A 20,143-nucleotide genomic window follows, 5' to 3' on the forward strand; every position below is an offset into this window, starting at 1 on the left:
GCTCTTGCCCTCAGTCTTGATCTGCACCTCTTTCCATCACCTGCCCTGCTGTGAGGAGGGCAGTGGTGGCTGCTGGGTGGGAGATTGGGGAGAGGGCACCCCAGGATGATACATGCCTCTGCCCTACCAAAAAGGTAGGGCTGTGTAGGGGAGTTTTGCGATGTGAAGGGGCAATACAGAACGGCTTTAAGAAGTAAAAACTGCGAAAAGAACTGCAAAAAAAAAAAAAAAAAAAAAAAAAGGCAAAGCGCAAACTGAATAGGTGTGAACGTAGCCTAAAGGGTGTACTGATATTTAGGGGGTCTGCAATGTATAGGGGGACTGTGGACACTAATGTAAAGGTGGTGGGGGACTAATGTGAAGGGGGGGCTGAGAACACAGACAGAGGGTACAATGATGTAAAGGGGGCTATGACGTGTAGGGTAAGCCAAGCTAACGCCGATTTAGGAGGGCAGTTGGGTGTAAACAGCCAGGCCATGTACATCCGACTGCCCACAGAGCAGAGCAGGCTGTGTCTCGTTCTATACAAGTGGAGTGGACAGACCTGTCATCCAGCAGCTCCACTCATCTCAGCAGGGCGATCAGTGGACAGATCCCCTGCTGAGCAAAACTAGATTTAGAATTAATCACGTGCAATAAAAAAATCCAAAAAACAGGCAGTTTGTACTGAAGAGACTTCAGTACAACCAGATTACCTATTGATGGATCGAAACTCAGCCAGTCCCTGCTTAACCAGCCAAAATGTTTCCATCTACGGCCAGCTTTACTATACCAGCTTTTTGTTACCCTGTCCCAACTTATTTGTGACGTGTCGCTGATCAATTTCATAACCATTTTTTTTTTTTTTTTTTTACTTAAAACATTGTACATGGTACATTGTCAGTTTAAAATTTGTTTTTAAGTGAATTTTACACAGCGTTCCAACTGGGGTTGTAGGTTTTGAATATGCAGAATATTTGCCACAGCATGTGCCATATGTTGTTCAGCAATCAACTTTTGAATTTGTTTTCTTTCAAGGTAAAAAAAAGGGACCCAGGCAAACAAAGAAATCCAGAGATAGCAAATGTGGGGAAATAAAAATCCCCAACCAATTTTCCCAGAGCAGCTGCCACCATGGAGCAGGTATTAAATCCTAGAACGACTAGGATAAGCCACCTCCCTTAGTCCTCATGCACACTGGATGTTTTTACAGCAGATGTTTTTGGCTTTTGACTTTCTACATCTAGTAAACCCCCCACCCCCCCCCCAACACGTTATCCTGTGTGTCCATGCACACAGACTGTAATCAATGTTTTTTGGCTGGAAAATAAACCCAAGACTAGTGGGTTTCTAGAAGAGTTGAGCTGTAAAAATGTTCTAACGCTGAAAAATATGGCAAAACACAGTAAAACGCCATTCAAGTCCATTTACAACTGCTGGTCCATGGAGATGAATGGATTGTCCGAACAAGTCAATCTGGAAAACCGGATAGGTGGACCTGATTGGAACGACTGTGTGAAAGACGCACACAAATTTGAATATCGTGCAAAAAAGTTCATTTCAGTGCAGCAACTTAAAAAGTTGAAAATATATGAGATAGACTCATTACATGCAAAGCAAGATAGTTCAAGCCGTGATTTGTCATAATTGTGACGATTATGGCTTACAACTCATGAAAACCCCAAATCCACAATCTCAGAAAATTAGATTCCATGCAATCAATAAAACAAGGATTGTACATAAAACAATATCGGACCTCTGAAAAGTAGAAGCATGCATATGTACTCAGTGGTTTGGGCCCCTTTTGCAGCAATTACTGCCTCAATGCGCCGTGGCATGGAAGCTATCAGCCTGTGGCACTGCTGAGGTGTTATGGAAGACCAGGATGCTTCAATAGCAGCCTTCAGCTCTTCTGCATTGTTCGGTCTCATATCTTTCTCTTGGCAATGCCCCATAGATTTTCTATGGGGTTCAGGTCAGGCGAGTTTGCTGGCCAATCAAGCACAGTAATCCCACGGTCATTGAACCAGGTTTTGGTGCTTTTGGCAGTGTGGGCAGGTGCCAAGTCCTGCTGGAAAATGAAGTCAGCATCCCCATAAAGCTTGTCTGTGGAAGGAAGCATGAAGTGCTCCAAAATCTCCTGGTAGACGGCTGCGTTGACCCTGGACTTAATGAAGCACAGTGGGCCAACACCAGCAGATGACATGGCTCCCCAAATCAACACAGACTGGAAACTTCACACTAGACTTAAAGCATCTTGCAGTGTGTGCCTCTCCATTCTTCCTCCATACTCTGGGTCCTTGTGCCTCTCCATTCTTCCTCCATACTCTGGGTCCTTGGGCCTCTCCATTCTTCCTCCATACTCTGGGTCCTTGGTTTCCAAATGAGATGCAAAAGTTGCTCTCATCAGAAAAGAGGACTTTGGACCACTGAGCAACAGACCAGGTCTGTTTTCCTTTAGCCCAGGTAAGATGCTTCTGACGTTGTTTGTTGTCCAGGAGCAGCTTGACAAGAGGAATACGACATTTGAAAACCATGTCCAGGATCAGTCGGTGTGTGGTGGCTCTTGATGCCCTGACTCCAGCCTCAGTCCACTCCTTGTGAAAGTCCCCAATACTTTTGAAATGGCCTTTACCTGACAATCCTCTCCAGGCTGCGGTCATCCCTGCTGCTTGTGCACCTTTTTCTTCCACACTTTTCCCTTTGACTTAACTTTCTATTAATGTGCTTTGATACAGCACTTTGGGAACATCCAACTTTTTGCAATTACCTTTTGAGGCTTTCCTCCTTATGGAGGGTGTCAGTGATGGTTTTCTGCACAACTGTCAGGTCAGCAGTCTTTCCCATGATTGTGATTCCCACAGAACCAGACTGAGAGACCATTTAATGGCTCAGGAACCCTTTGCAGGTGTTATGGCTTAATTAGCTGATTAGAGTGGGACACTTTGAGCCGAGAATATTGCACCTTTTCACAATATTCTCATTTTCTGAGATTGTGGATTTGGGGTTTTCATGAGCTGTAAGCCATAATCATCACAATGATGACAAATCACAGCTTGAACTATCTTGCTTTGCATGTAATGAGTCTCATATATTAGTTTCACCTTTTAAGTTACATTACTGAAATAAATGAACTTTTGCACAATATTCTAATTTTTCGAGTTTCACCTGTAAGTTTACATGCAATGCAAGTAAACTTACTAAGACCGATGAAACAGAGCTTCTACCTTCCTAATCATTCATGGCTTGCAGGCATGGGCTTCCAGCTTGGAAGGTCTCTGTTAACCTCAGATCTTTAAGCTCCAGTGCAATGGCTATACTCAAAATGCTCTTTATTAAATTTGGTGTGGTACAGTCATGTGAAAAGCCAGCGTGTTTCGGCCATAGAAAAAAATTTCATATAAAAATGGTCCTGTATAACCAGTATGTACCTCAGCTCCCAGTGCCGTCAGGGTCTCAATGAGCACAGCTGTCTGGAGAGTCATGTGCAGACAACCGGCAATCCGGGCCCCTTTCAGAGGTTTGCTCTTCGAGTGCATCTCCCTCATCTTCATCAGGCCAGGCATTTCGTTTTCTGCAATTTCGATGGCCTTCCTGCCCCATTCTGCCAGGGTGATGTCAGCTAGAACAGATACAAAATATTTTACTGAACATAATCTAGAACAGTGGCTGTGCACTAATCAACACCAAATACTACAGGTTTCACAGTGTACTTCACGTGGACAGAGTTCACCAACTTTACACTTTCTGGCAGAATGTTTATCCAACGTTTAGGACAAGGGTGTTCAACCGTTTGATGAGCGAGGGCCACTTAAGTGATTTGGTAACTGGTCTTGGTCCACAATGAAATAAAATCGTTCAATCTACTATTCAAAATGAAAAAAGTAAAAAAAATTGAACATATTCCTCCTGCAGCCAATGAATGCCGGCAGAAGGGAAAGGAGGAGAAGCCGGCTTTCAGCAGTTGCAGGAGGAAAATGGAGAGGATTGGTTCCTGTATATGCCCCCCTACTGCCTTACTGCCTCTCCTGTGCAAGTGTAAAACAATGTGACAGGAAGGCCGTATGGGCCCCCTGGAGCATGAGGCAGGGTCACCACTGGGACCCCTGATGCTACACCAGTAGTTGGGAATGTGATAAAAACAAGTCAACTATGGGTTTTACCAAACCTCCAAACTACAAATGTAAAATGAGCACTTACTGTCCTGAGCTCCCTGTAAGGCTGTTTTCAAACTGATATGTTGCGGTTTATCATAGTTGCAGCCCACTTAAGGTTTCCCTGTGGGCTGCCATAGACCTATTTTTTGCAGGTATATGGTGCACTTTCTGAAAGTGAACTAAAACTCCCACATTTAGTTTGAGGTCAAAGGGCCACATCAGAGGGCTCCGAGGGCCGCATGTGGCCAACAGGCCACAGGTTGAGCATTACTGGTTTAGGGTGTTACCATCTTCCTAGCAGAGGGGAAGGGTTAAGATCATTCAAATCAAGTCTCTGGTATATATTAAGGGTTCTGGTAGATCACAAGCTTAATAATGGCATGCAATGTCAAGCTGAGGTTTCGAAAGCGAGTAAATCCTCTCCTGTATTAAAAGAGGTATAGACTCCAGAGAGAGATATCATATTACCCCTGTACAAATCATTGGTAAGACCTCATCTGGAATATGCAGTTCAGTTTTGGGCACCAATTCACAAAAAGAACATTGGGGAACTGGAGAGAGTACAGAGAAGGGCAACCAAGCTGATAACAGGCATGGAGTTCAGCTATGAGGAAAGATTAGAGGAATTGAATGTATTCTCTTGAGGAGATTAAGGGGGATATGATCTCCATGTATAATACATAAGGGGGGATATGATCAACATATATAAATACATCAGTGGTTCATATAGTGAACTCGGTGTAGAGTTATTCACCCTGAGGTCATCACAGAGGACAAGGGGACACTCTTTACGTCTGGAGGAAAGGAAATTTAATCTCCAAACATGGAAAGGTGTCTTCACAGTAAGAGCTGTGAAATATGGAACAGACTCCCTCAAGAGTTGTTTCTGGCCAGCTCAGTGGATTGCTTTTAAAAACACCTGGGGGGGGGGAGGAATCATGAGCCTTTAGAACCACTTTAACTGCATCAGTTAAAAAATAAAAATAAATAATTTTTTAATAGTGTCTTCTTCTCTGCAAGATCTTTTGGTAAAGCTCCAATCTGAATGGACAGTAACATCGTTTGGCAGGTAAAACAGATCAAATGCCTGTATTTCAGAAGTTAATTTTAGCCATTTGCCAGGAGTACAGCTTTAACCCAAGATCAGCCAAGCAGGGATTCACATACAAAACACCAAGATTTGAAAGCATAACCGGCAATTGTACACAGCCATGCTCAGTTTACTGGCAGTCTCTTGTGTCGCCAGTCCAGTAGATCATCCATTAGATCACATTTTCTGAATTGGTTTACAAAGGGGAACAAAAAAAAAAAAAAAAAAAAAAAAGGGAAGGTTCTACAGTTGGAACAGAAGACTTTGATCTGTGACCTCCTTTCCCATCCAAAACAAAAAATAATCAGGTTATCCCAAATGCGTGTACGCAACTGAAATGAGCGGGATTGCTAATAAAAAGCACTGACACTGTACAAATGACACTGGGCAGGAAGGGGTTAACATCTGGGGCGATCAAAGGGTTAACTGTGTGCTGTTTTACATGATGGGCTGTGTGTTTTACTAGGGAGACATGCTGCTGTGTATTTCTCTGCTATGCAGAGAAATACATAGCAGCATGTTCTTCCTGGTAGGAGAGAGATCTTTGTTTACACACAGGTCTGTCCCGTCAGCTTTGCCTGACGATCGCCGGGGAATCTCCAGCCTGGACCCAGTAATCAACATTGCTAGCCGCCAGTGGCGGCACAGGTAGGGCGGCATGCACACGCGGGTGTACACTACCCGGAAATGCACATCACTTATAGTGTTCTACTATAGGGCAGCAGGCATGTGGGTAAAGTGGGACTCCACCTAAAAGAGGAAGTTCTGCTTTAGGGACTGGTCTGTCACTCCCCATGAGGAATTGGCACTAGGGGGAGCGGGTATCCAATTTTAACAGCTACCTGCTCCCACTACCACCTCCTAGAGTAGATGATCGGAGGTTGTCCTCCCTGCCTCCTCTGCAGTATTCTGGGGTATGTGACAGGTCCCAGAAGACTACAGGACCATTCACAAGGTGCAGCGCTACTCGCGAACGCGCAGTGGGCACCCAGCTATGAAGCTGCAAGCAGTCACAGCCAGATGCCCTCAATTAAGATTCCAGTGCCAGGGAGATAAGATGATCTGTGTGAACACACCGCTGGACCAGAAGACAGGTGAGTGGCCGTTTAAAAGTCAGCAACTACAGTTTTTGCAGCAGACAAATTTTCTTTAACCACCTCCCGCCCACCATATAAGGAAATGAGACGCAAGGCGGTTCTCTCGTTCTGGGAGGACGTCATATGACGTCCTCCCACTCTAAGCACACGTGCGGCTCCAAGGGCATGTAGCGATCGGTGGGGCGCTGTGTCCCTTGGACACAGTGGATCATGATCAACGGAAAGAGCCAAAAGACATCGGCTTGGTCATGTGATCAGCTGTGTCCAATCACAGCTGATCGCATGTAAATAGGGAACTGCCGGTTATCGGCATTTCTCGCCACACGAGCTGTCATGCTGAAAGCTTGTGAGGAGAGGACAGCCGGTAAGCGGCATTCCTCCAAGGGGATATCTACACTGATCATCAGAGCACTGATGATCAGTGTAGTCCCAGCAGTGCCACCTGCCAGTGCACATCAATGCCACATATCAGTGCCGCCCAATTTGCGCACAACAGTGAAGGAGAAAAATCACTTTACAAAATTTTAAACAAAAACTAAGAAAAAAACTTTTTTTTTCCCTCAAAGTCTTCAGTTGTTTTTGGTTTATTTAGCAAAAAAAATAAAAAAATAAAAATTTAATTTGGGTACAGTGTTGCATGACCGCGCAATTGTCATTCAAAGTGAGACAGCGCTGAAAGTTGGCCTGGGCAAGAAGTGCCCTGTAGGCAAGTGGTTAAAGGTGAGACTGGAGTTTCCCTTTAAGCCAGCGGTTCTCAACCTGGGGGTCGCGACCCCTTTGGGGGTCGAACGACGCTTCCACAGGGGTCGCCTAAGACCATCGGAAAACACATATTTCCGATGGTCTTAAGAACCGAGACACCGCTCCTCGCCGCCGCCACCTCCAGGTGTGGGCGGGATGACATGCCGCCCCTGTCATCTGGACACACCTTGAGATCAATCCTCGCCTGTGATTGGCCGCCGGCACTGTAGCTCAGGAGAGGCACACAGGCGGCCAATCACCGGCAAAGAGGTGGAGCTTGGAGAGGAGGAGCCGAGCGGCACCGCGAAGATTGAGCGTGTGAAGAGGAGGAGAGCGGCCGGAGAAGGAAGACATCTGACAGGTAAGTGTTGGTACCATGGGAGAGGGAGGGAGCGAGCGAGCCCAGGCTGGAGCAGGGATCTGCAAGGTAAGTATCATTGGTGTCAGTGGGAATAGTGCCCCATCATTGGTGTCACTAATACCAATGAAGGGGGCACTATTCCTCCCGCTGACACCAATGAAGGGGGCACTATTCCTCCCGCTGACACCAATGAAGGGGGCACTATTCCTCCCGCTGACACCAATGAAGGGGGCACTATTCCTCCCGCTGACACCAATGAAGGGGGCACTATTCCTCCCGCTGACACCAATGAAGGGGGCACTATTCCTCCCGCTGACACCAATGAAGGGGGCACTATTCCTCCCGCTGACACCAATGAAGGGGGCACTATTCCTCCCGCTGACACCAATGAAGGGGGCACTATTCCTCCCGCTGACACCAATGAAGGGGGCACTATTCCTCCCGCTGACACCAATGAAGGGGGCACTATTCCTCCCGCTGACACCAATGAAGGGGGCACTATTCCTCCCGCTGACACCAATGAAGGGGGCACTATTCCTCCCACTGACACCAATGAAGGGGGCACTATTCCTCCCACTGACACCAATGAAGGGGGCACTATTCCTCCCACTGACACCAATGAAGGGGGCACTATTCCTCCCACTGACACCAATGAAGGGGGCACTATTCCTCCCACTGACACCAATGAAGGGGGCACTATTCCTCCCGCTGACACCAATGAAGGGGGCACTATTCCTCCCACTGACACCAATGAAGGGGGCACTATTCCTCCCACTGACACCAATGAAGGGGGCACTATTCCTCCCACTGACACCAATGAAGGGGGCACTATTCCTCCCACTGACACCAATGAAGGGGGCACTATTCCTCCCACTGACACCAATGAAGGGGGCACTATTCCTCCCACTGACACCAATGAAGGGGGCACTATTCCTCCCACTGACACCAATGAAGGGGGCACTATTCCTCCCACTGACACCAATGAAGGGGGCACTATTCCTCCCACTGACACCAATGAAGGGGGCACTATTCCTCCCACTGACACCAATGAAGGGGGCACTATTCCTCCCACTGACACCAATGAAGGGGGCACTATTCCTCCCACTGACACCAATGAAGGGGGCACTATTCCTCCCACTGACACCAATGAAGGGGGCACTATTCCTCCCACTGACACCAATGAAGGGGGCACTATTCCTCCCACTGACACCAATGAAGGGGGCACTATTCCTCCCACTGACACCAATGAAGGGGGCACTATTCCTCCCACTGACACCAATGAAGGGGGCACTATTCCTCCCACTGACACCAATGAAGGGGGCACTATTCCTCCCACTGACACCAATGAAGGGGGCACTATTCCTCCCACTGACACCAATGAAGGGGGCACTATTCCTCCCACTGACACCAATGAAGGGGGCACTATTCCTCCCACTGACACCAATGAAGGGGGCACTATTCCTCCCACTGACACCAATGAAGGGGGCACTATTCCTCCCACTGACACCAATGAAGGGGGCACTATTCCTCCCACTGACACCAATGAAGGGGGCACTATTCCTCCCACTGACACCAATGAAGGGGGCACTATTCCTCCCACTGACACCAATGAAGGGGGCACTTTTCCTCCCACTGACACCAATGAAGGGGGCACTTTTCCTCCCACTGACACCAATGAAGGGGGCACTTTTCCTCCCACTGACACCAATGAAGGGGGCACTTTTCCTCCCACTGACACCAATGAAGGGGGCACTTTTCCTCCCACTGACACCAATGAAGGGGGCACTTTTCCTCCCACTGACACCAATGAAGGGGGCACTATTCCTCCCACTGACACCAATGAAGGGGGCACTATTCCTCCCACTGACACCAACGACGGGGCACTATTCCTCCCACTGACACCAACGACGGGGCACTATTCCTCCCACTGACACCAACGACGGGGCACTATTCCTCCCACTGACACCAACGACGGGGCACTATTCCTCCCACTGACACCAATGACGTGGCACTATTCCTCCTACTGCAAAATTACAGTTATGAAGTAGCAACGAAAATAATTTTATGGTTGGGGGTCACCACAACATGAGGAACTGTATTAAGGGGTCGCGGCGTTAGAAAGGTTGAGAACCACTGCTTTAAGCCTTCATCACACTTGAGTGTTAGGCAGGCCATACTTCATCGGAAACAAAAAAAAAAAAAAAATTAAAAAAAAACATCCACACACAAAAAAGTGCAGAGGCTTCTTTGAAACATTTGTTGCCCGTAGGGCAGCTCACTCAAAAGAATGGCCTAACCCATGTGCGTTGTAAGATGGGGAGGGAAAAAAAATAAATAAATCGTGTTCATGCAACACCTACATGTTGCAGCCTTAGCATAGTCAGGCGGTTAACTTTTTTTGCATGTTTTTACATGCCGCTATGACACTTCAGCCAACAATCCAGATGCTGATTCTTGCCTTCACAACAGTGCACTCTGGCAATGAACACTTTATTTTGCTGCCAAATGTAGCCCCACTGCGCCTGTCTGAATGCCCTATTGCGCTTTTATGCGGAGTTGAGAACTAGATGCCGCACACATCTGTATGTGGTGGGGTCACACCCGTGTGAATAAAGTCTCTCCTATTTAAAATACCGCGCATACAGGGGCACGCCATCTACCCGTCGCTACAGCACTGAGCTCAGAGCTAATGAGGCAGATAAGTGAGAGCGCCCACGTGGGGCTCAGAAGAAGAGAGTACACACTCTTGTGATAATGAATCAACAGCCTGAGAGCCGACTGAAGCATCATAGCAAAACAGAAAAAAAAGAGAATAGGATATGGGGGTTTTTCCAAAGTGAAACAAAAAGAAAGTGCACCAACCTTGCGCATTACCTCCAATACAAAACTTAATTTTTATTAAAATGAGATATATACTCAAACAAAGCAGTAAAACAATCATGCAAGATCCTCAAAGGAGCATTAAAGTGCAAGACCAGTGCGAGTCACATCAAGGGTGGAGACCCAAGGGTGGAGACCCAAGGGTGGAGACCCAAGGGTGGAGACCCAAGGGTGGAGACCCAAGGGTGGAGACCCAAGGGTGGAGACCCAAGGGTGGAGACCCAAGGGTGGAGACCCAAGGGTGGAGACCCAAGGGTGGAGACCCAAGGGTGGAGACCCAAGGGTGGAGACCCAAAAGTTCTGACGCGTTTCGAAGAGGGTCCCTGCAAGATCCTCAAAGGTGCATTAGTGCAAGACCAGTGAGAGTCACCTCAAGGGGTGAGACACAAAAGTTCTGCTGACACGTTTCGAAGGGGGTCCCTTCTTCCTCAGCTCGGAGGAAGGGACCCCCTTCGAAACGCATCAGCTGAACTTCTGAGAGTGCGCCCCCCCTTGATGTGACTCGCACTGGTCTTGCACTTTAATGCTCCTTTGAGGATCTTGCATGATTGTTTTACTGCTTCGTGAATATATATATATCATTTTAATAAATCAAGTTTTGTATCAAGCTAATGCGCAAGGTTGGTGCACTCTTTTTTTTCCCCACTTTGCAGTACTGGTCAGGCTTCCCCAGCCTTCTTAAGAGCTGCACAACCTTTGATCCATTGGTGGACAAGCTTCCATAAGTGGTCCATCCACCCAGGATCTGGGTCCCTGAGCGCAGGAGGTGTTGTTTCTATTTCCAATGAGTTTTTCAGGCAGGCTTCTGAAGTTGCAAAAAAGAATCTACAGCCATAGTAGGTACATAACATAAAACTGCACTGCTATGAACAAGATCTACAGACATCCCTTAAAGCATTATTAACCATTAGCCGCCCGGCCAAGGGCCGTTTGGCGGCTTCAGATGTGCCTCTTCATTCTGGGTGCTCCCGCACATGCGCCGTTTGCGGTAATGCAGAGCGGCGCAGCAGCGGGATCTGTCACGGGCCGTGCACCTCGGACACGGCCGATGACAGATCCGAGTACCGGCTCCCGTTGCTGGCACCATGTGACCTGCTGTGACCAATCACAGCAGGTCACATGACAGTTGTATACAATGGATGGCTTCATTCATGATGCCATCCATTGTATACTAGTGCCTAGCTGTGAATGGTCACAGCTAATCGCATGCACATGTCATGTGATTAGCTGTGACCAAATCACAGCTAAGCACAAAAAAAAAAAAAAGCGCTGAATGAATCGATTCCATTCCGGTAAATGCTTGCTTATAGCAAAGTAATTCTTTGCTATAAGCAAATTGTGTAAAAAAATAAAAAAATAAAAAATACTGATCACTTCCCCAAAGTAGTACAGTGTTACTATGGTAACATTGTACTACTTTGGTCATAGTAAAATATGAACAAAAAATTTAAAAAAATTTAAAAAAATTAAATACAATAAAAAAATAAAAAAAATATATATTTTTTTTTTCATACTGTCACCAGTCAGTGTCCCTGTTAAACGCCATGCCAGTTATATGATGACGCTGTACTGCACTGGTGACCGTATGTAAAAAAAAAAAAAGTGAAAATTATTTTTTTAATTTTTTCATTTTCCAAAAAATTATGACATAAAAATACAACTTCAAAAAACTCGCTTTGCCTCTTATGAAGTACGTTGGACTGTCTACTCTGCAAAAAGGGGTCATTTGTGGGATATCTGTACTGTCCTGACATTCTTGGACCTCAAGAAATTAGATTGGCTGTCAGTACTTCAGGATTGATCAATATTCAGATCTATACCATAGTTTGTGAACTCTATAACTTTCCTACAAACTAAAAAATACATCCTAATTTGGGTTATTTTCACCAAAGACATGTAGCAGAATACATCTTGGCCTAAATTTATGAACAATTATTTATTTGTAAACTTTTATAACAGAAACAAAGAAAAATGTGTTTTTTTTTCAAAATTTTTGGTCTTTTTTTGTTAATGTAGCAAAAAATAAAAACCCCAGCGGTGATTAAATACCACCAAAAAAAAGCTCTAGTTGTGTGAAGAAAATGATAAAATTTTAGTTTGGGTACAGTGTTGTATGACCGCGTAATTGTCATTCAAAGTGTGAGCGCTGAAACCTGAAAAATGGCCTGGGCAGGAAGGTGTAAAATTGCCCGGTATGGAAATGGTTAAACACAAAACCAAAAGTGTAATATATTGCAGCTTACCAATCATTAGATGTAGTGCTGCATTCGTCTTTAGATTTTTTCCTCTGGTGATCTGGCCACTAACAACTCCTGTATTAGAGCACCCCCACTCTGGATGAAGGAGCACAGTGGGGTAGCTTTGGACAGCAGCATTGTCAGTCTGGGGAGATTGTTACATTTACTAACAGATTTAGATACACTAACACATTGAAGCCAGACTCCAACTCACACTTTTTAGGCCCCTTTCACATGAGCGGACTGATAGCGTCCGCCTGTCCGTGTTTTTTTTTTTCAGGCGGACCCAATTGGTCCATCCATAGACTTCCTACAGACTGGCAGGTGTCAGCCGACAATAGTCGGCTGACACCTCAATCCAAATATTAACAATAGTGCTGGGCTCCCGTGCTATTAATAGGGTTTACCCATAATATGTGATAATAAAATACTTAAAATGAACTTATATTCATCTGTGACTTGTGTTCATGATCAAATTATAAACCTGATTATTACCAAAAAATATAAAATATGATGACCAAAACAAAAATTATAAAAGTTTCCTCAATGGAACACAATAAACCAAACAAACAATTATAACCACAAAACAAATGCCCATATTAAGTGAACAGTCCTCCTAATATATGGAAAAAAACTTGTGACATCCAATGGGTGAAAAAAAACAATGAGTATTGCTATATTATGCGCTCAACTCCTTTTTAGCCCAATAAAATTTAGGCTAAAAATCGTGTTTTGTCCTGAAAGGACAGATGCAACTATTCCTGCTCCAAAAATCCTTCTCAGAGGATTCCACATTGCAATATATTAATAATCCACCCGGTGGTTCTCCAAAATGATGCTCCCTGTGATGGATATGGATGGATGGATATCCCACTCTCACCTCCAGGGGTCTATCTCTCCTTATATCCCCTCCAGAACTCCACATGTCACACGCAGGAGTCCCAGGATCACTCTCCTCTGCACCATCTACTTCCATGTACTGGACACGCCGCTGGCACCCGATCCGATACACCAAAAACAGACAGATGGGGGGGGGGTTGTTGCCCATGCATCCAGCGGATCAGATGACAATCAGGGGGGAACGTACAGGCAGTCCGTTTACATCCGACTGTCTCATTGAAATTAGCGGGCCGTGTCTGTCAGACCTGTCATCCACCTGCTCAGTGGAGAGACCCCCCCACTGAGCAGGCGCATCACGCCCCGTCTACAAGGGGCCTTAAGCCATTACGGCAACAGTTTTTTTGGTTTTTCTTTTTTGGATAAAGGTTTTGCATAAATAAATAAAAGCTGATCAATGTAAGCACCCCTGCCCGTGTTAAATAGTTTGCCTCATCCCTGTAAATGATGCATTCTGCTAGAGAGTTTTTTTTTTTTTTTCAAAAAACAGACTTACTGGCTGGATCACCAGATGAAAATAGAAGAAATCCTGAAAAAGCCATCACAAGTAAGATTTGGTAAACTGCAATATAATAAAGGTTTGCTTGTGGGTTTAATATTGCTTTAATAGCACACGCAGTTTTTTTTGTTTTTTTTTTTTCTTTGGCAAAAGTGATAACCCTTCACACATTCATATATATATATATATATATATATATATATATATATATATATATATATATATATATATATAAAAAATAGGTGCTGTAAACCAATTATCCTAAATCCAGGGTACAGCTTACATAAAGCAGGCACACGGGAGCTAATCTCTTGTGTAATATAGGTTAGGCTGGAATTCTCAGTGCAGGTCTGCTCTAGAGCTGCTGTCAGATCCTGTTACAGCGTGTGCCAAATCCTGGAGGCAGCCGGGTGTGGAGCATGCTGGGAAGGGGAGTTTCAGCCAGAACGGAGCAGCACCCAGCTGACAGCCCATAAACACTACAACTCCCAGAATCCTCTAGGGTGCAGAGCTGTGTTAGCAGCAGCGTGGAGTCCACATGAAGCAGTGAACAGCCAGGATTACATCAGAAGCAGGAAGACTACCAAACAGCGTACTGCTTTGTCGTCATCCTCCCCGAGGGGGTCTGTGCAGAAACTCATCTGTCCTGGATCTTCTCTACAGCCCAAAAGTATCATGTCCCATCATTGTTACCCAGGAATAACAAAAAGCAGAAAAACTCACTATAGACGTGGGTTTAAATGATCAGACTAGAATACAGAAAAATTTAAAAAAAAAAAATTCCTTCTTCAACCATATTTTCAAGTACATCAGAGAGATTTCATCATTTAGAAATATTAAAATACGAATATCTATGATATACCCCAAACGAGGCGTGATTGTGTGTTTGTGTGAAAAACTGAACGTTTAAATAAAAAAAAATGCCCAATTCTCCACAACTGAAAAGGTTGCGTGTGTTGCGCATAATGCAGCGCATGACTTGCCGCCCCGTGTGCGACCCACAGAAATGCACAAACCTTGCAAACAAAATGCAAGCAGGAACGCACGATCCTGCTACGTGAAGTGTGAATGGGGCCTTAGGCTTGGTTCACATCTGTGTGCGTGGTGCCGCTGCAGATCCGCATGAAAATCCACGCAGCTGCACCACCCGCAGAGGAATGCGGACCCGCGGGTGGGTGCCATTAGTTCTAATGGCACGCCGCCTGCACTGGAAAACGCAACCGTACTGGGAACAGAGGTTCCCGTGCGGGCTGTGTTTTCAGAAGTACAGGGACTTCTCCTCTGCGTGTCACGGGGCACAGGAGTCCATTCAAATGAATAGGCTCTTGTGCCTGCACAAAACACGACCCGCACGGCCGCATATGTGAACCGGGGTAAAGCTGATCTTCAGGAAACTGGGAAAATGTTATTTTGCAGTGGGGCTGCACCTGCACTGCAAGGATTAACTGCTTGAGTCGATGGAGGGGATTTGTAAAATGTAGGTTTACTTAACCGTGCTAGACCGGTCCCCACAGCATCTTCTCCCCTGTGCTCTGGAGGCCTAAGGTCCTGACAGAGACCGATGCAGGGTCCACAGCAGTGCATTGAACATGACAAAACCAAGGGACAGTCCACTGCCCAAGCATGGGGAAGTGGAGAATCCATAGATAAAAGTGCCTTTACTCCCCACTAGAACAAAGGTTAAAGAAGCAATTAACCCTTGCAGTGTCAGTGTAGCCCCACCACAAGGGATCATTTTCAAGTCTGAGAGTTGGCCTTTAACCAGTTCCTGACCGAGCTATGGCCGAAAGACTGCTACAGTGCGGTCGGCTAGTTCTGGGAGGGCGTCCATGAGTGTTTCTCCAGAAGCGTGCCGCCTGGGCACGCACCGCGTGTGATCTGTGATCGCTGTGCCCTTCGGACACAACTGAACACATGGCTATGAAACGGGCCAATCACAGCCTCTTTCACCATGTTACCAGCTGTGTCCAATCACAGCTGATCACTGGGTAATTAGTAAATGCCAGTTATCGCCAGTCCCCTCCTCATACTGACAGCGCGTGAGGAAAGGAGTCGGTAAGCAGTGTATCCCATCAGTGCAGCCAATATTACCCTTCAGTGCGGGCAATCAGTGCCCATCAGTGAAGCCCATCAGTGACTCATCAGTGCAGCCTCCTGTTTAATGCTCATCAGTGACTCCTGGTCAGTGCAACCTCCTGGTCAGTGCCCATCAGTGACTCATCAGTGCAGCCTCCTGATCAGTGTCCATCAGTGCAACCTCCTGATCAGTGCCTCATCAGTGCAACCTCCTGATCAGTACCCATCAGTGACTCCTCATCAGTGCAGCCTCCTGATCAGTACCCATCAGTGACTCCTCATCAGTGCAGCCTCCTGATCAGTACCCATCAGTGACTCCTCATCAGTGCAGCCTATCAGTGCCCATCAGTGAAGGAGAAAAATTACTTTATTTACAAAACTTTAGAACCCCTGGTTCACACCTATGCGGCCGCATTTTACACAGGCACTTGCGCCCATTCATTTGAATGGATTCCCGTGCCCCACAGGGAAGAAGTCCCTGCACCTCTTTGGAAAACGCAGCCCACACGGAAACCTCGGTTCCCAGTATGGTTGCGTTTTCCAGTGCGGGCAGCATTCCATTAGAACTATTAGAACGTTGTATGACCGCGCAATTGTCAAAGTGCAACAGCGCTGAAAGCTGAAAACTGGCCTGGGCAGGAAGGGGGTGAAAGTGCCTGGTAGGCAAGTGGTTAAGCAGGGCTGGGACAAGGGGTGGGCAGGAGAAGCGACCAACTGGGGCTCAGCAGTAGGGGAGGGCACCCTTCACCCAAGTAATCTCCAGATCAGTGGCTATCAACCAGTGGGCTGCAGCGTCATGGCTGCTCTGACTGCCATTGATGTCATGCAGTGTTCCACATACCCGCTCTACACCCCATGCAGGTGCAACCAACTTCTAACTGCAAGAAAGCGGGCAATCGGCCATGCATGGGCAGTGCACACTCCATGCAAACCACTGACAGCCGAAGCAAGGGGGCAAAGAATGGACGCAAGGTCTTCAGCATGTATTAGGAGGAGGGAGCAGTTCAGCATTCTTGCTCTGGGCGCTGAACCTTCCCTGGTACTGCCTTTAAGGATATAGTTCAAGTATTACTAAACCCACAACAGTAAAATCAGTCTGTAGAGGCAGTAATGCATGCTTGTTATACTCACTGGGAACCTAAGGGGTTAATCCTCTGCATTGTGTAAAAGAAGTTTGATCCTGACTTCTCTGATCCTCCCCTTCTAATGTCCCCAATCCATCTGCCGATAGAGCCCTGGGGGAAAGCTGCACCTACTCAGTTTGCTGCGTATTACTAGTTTTTTTTTCCTTGGGGGAGTGCATGTGATCAGCACAGGGCCAATCAGTGCTGTCTAAAGGGTCAGGGGATATGCAGCCTCATAGGACAATCAGGGGAGAATGAAGCTGCTCCTACAAGCTTCAACCAGTGCTCTGCTAGACACTGCTAGAAGTCACAAGATTGCTCTAATTGCTGATGAGAAAAGTTATTCAGCAGTTTATATTTACTAAAATAATATCATTTCCATGTCATTTATACTGTGGGAGACCAGAGACAGCGAGTGCAGGGTCCGGGGAGACCACAGGCAGCGAGTGCAGGGTCCGGGGAGACCACAGGCAGCGAGTGCAGGGTCCGGGGAGACCACAGGCAGCGAGTGCAGGGTCCGGGGAGACCACAGGCAGCGAGTGCAGGGTCCGGGGAGACCACAGGCAGCGAGTGCAGGGTCCGGGGAGACCACAGGCAGCGAGTGCAGGGTCCGGGGAGACCACAGGCAGCGAGTGCAGGGTCCGGGGAGACCACAGGCAGCGAGTGCAGGGTCCGGGGAGACCACAGACAGCGAGTGCAGGGTCCGGGGAGACCACAGACAGCGAGTGCAGGGTCCGGGGAGACCACAGACAGCGAGTGCAGGGTCCGGGGAGACCACAGACAGCGAGTGCAGGGTCCGGGGAGACCACAGACAGCGAGTGCAGGGTCCGGGGAGACCACAGACAGCGAGTGCAGGGTCCGGGGAGACCACAGACAGCGAGTGCAGGGTCCGGGGAGACCACAGACAGCGAGTGCAGGGTCCGGGGAGACCACAGACAGCGAGTGCAGGGTCCGGGGAGACCACAGACAGCGAGTGCAGGGTCCGGGGAGACCACAGACAGCGAGTGCAGGGTCCGGGGAGACCACAGACAGCGAGTGCAGGGTCCGGGGAGACCACAGACAGCGAGTGCAGGGTCCGGGGAGACCACAGACAGCGAGTGCCGGGTCCTGAGTTTAGTAACTTTTTAACAGCCGATATAAAATAAACTGACCAATCGGACAATTCGGCTATCCAAATACTCCAATCTATTCAGTGCATAGAGGAAACCCCGCCTACCAATGGACAACTCAGACAAGAGTTATCATGTATCAACTGTTCAAAATATTAACCAATTATTATCCATCCCCTCATATAGATATGATGGTTGCTACGCATCAACTGATCCAAATATATCATTATCGTCCCCCATCTCCAGATCTACCCGACAATCGTTCACCCACCAGATGATCAATCGATCTGCCCAACGATCGCCCCCCAGCCCCAGATTAACCTGACGATTGTCCCCCCACCCCAGATCTACCCAACGATCGTCCCCCTACCATATGGTCGATCTTGGATCTACCCGACAATCGTCCCCCCACCCCCAGATCTACCCCAAGATCGTCCCCCTACCAAATGGTCGATCTTGGATCTACCTGACAGTCCCCAAACCCCAGATCTACCCGATGATCGTCCCCCCACCCCCAGATCTACCCGACAATCGTCCCCCTACCAAATGGTCGATCTTGGATCTACCCGACGATCGTCCCCCCCCCCACATCTACCCGACAATCGTCCCTCCCACCCCCCCAGATCTACCCGACAATCGTCCCCCCAACCCCAGTTCTACCCAGCGATCATCCCCCCACCCCCAGATCTACCCCAAAATCGTCCCCCTACCAAATGGTCAATCTTGGATCTACCCGACGATCGTCCCCCCACCCCCAGATCTACCCGACGATCGTCCCCCCACCCCCAGATCTACCCGACGATCATCCCCCTACCAAATGGTCGATCTTGGATCTACCCGACGATCATCCCCCCCCCCCACATCTACCCGACGATCGTCCCCCCACCCAACAATCGTCCCCCCACCCCCAGATCTACCCAGTAATCATCGCCCCACCCCCAGATCTACCCAAAGATCAACCCCTCACCCCCAGATCTACCCAAAGATCATTCCCCCACCCCCAGATCTACCCAATCATCCCCCCACCCGACAATAGTCCACCCATCCCCAGATATAAATATTTTCCAATGTTTTTTCATTCATCCTCTGATCTGAGAAATTGTATCATTTAGAAAGCTGAAGACTTCCTATCTCCATAGAACACAATGATGTCACTCCCTCCCATCCCTCAGGTATATGGAGTCATACAAACCCTGATGGCTGCAAACGTTAATGTCAGTATGGTCTGATCGGCGCCCCCACTGACAGCCATGCTGGTTCTTGTAGTCCCTGTATAGGTGGATTGGAGCAGAGGCCGGTGGCTGTCCCCCATTCTACACCCGGCACCTTCCTTCCCCAGGCTGGACCAGCATGTCCTCCCACATGTCATAGACCTGCAGCCTATCCTCAGCGCCCGGTGCCGCCTTCTTACCAACTTTGTAGGACAGCTTGTCAGACATGGTGATCGGCGGAGAGATCGCAGCACCACCACGAGCCGCTGAGCCAGCAGACGAAAAGGAGGCGTGCTGCCGAGTTCCCTTTAAGAATAACCCGCTCTATGCCATATAAGGTCATGTAAGGGGCGGGGATAGGACCATCTGACCGACAGCTGGGGCGTGTCGCTGCATTGAAGGGCGGAACACAGAGCCAATCAGGGATGTAAGAATGGCAGGCAAGGCTCTGTACTGGAGGCGTCTATTGGCTGACCTATGGACCTTGAGGCAGAGTGACGTCATCAATCAGTGGGCAAAGGTGCCAGGAGATAGAGTGTGTGTGCCGATTAATGATTGTTCATCTGTAGTTCCCGGTGGGTGGTGGGTGGTGTGAGCCATGGGAGGGGTGATAGGGAAGGTACTGCTGCTGCTCTTCTCACAGAGTCACCACTGAGCGCTGCAGTCATAGGGGTCATTACTATGT

At 47.7% G+C, this 20,143-nt stretch overlaps 1 protein-coding gene across 1 annotated transcript in view; it reads right to left on the bottom strand.

The window, feature by feature from the left end:
• The window catches only part of AHCY (adenosylhomocysteinase), a 41,063-nt gene extending 21,292 nt beyond the window's left edge, over positions 1-19,771 (bottom strand). The window contains exons 1-2 of the mRNA XM_089680991.1: positions 19,659-19,771; positions 3,411-3,601 (exon numbers count right to left, since the gene is read on the bottom strand). Coding sequence (XP_089537117.1) covers positions 3,411-3,601; positions 19,659-19,686 — 219 coding nt within the window. The 5' untranslated portion in view covers positions 19,687-19,771. The remainder of the gene's footprint in view (positions 1-3,410; positions 3,602-19,658) is intronic.
• Positions 19,772-20,143: the final 372 nt, after the last annotated feature.

This window comes from Staurois parvus, unplaced genomic scaffold (assembly GCF_062004578.1).
Source record: "Staurois parvus isolate SC_StPar_1 unplaced genomic scaffold, SC_StPar_1.0 ptg000255l, whole genome shotgun sequence".
NCBI classification, from domain to species: Eukaryota; Metazoa; Chordata; class Amphibia; order Anura; family Ranidae; genus Staurois; species Staurois parvus.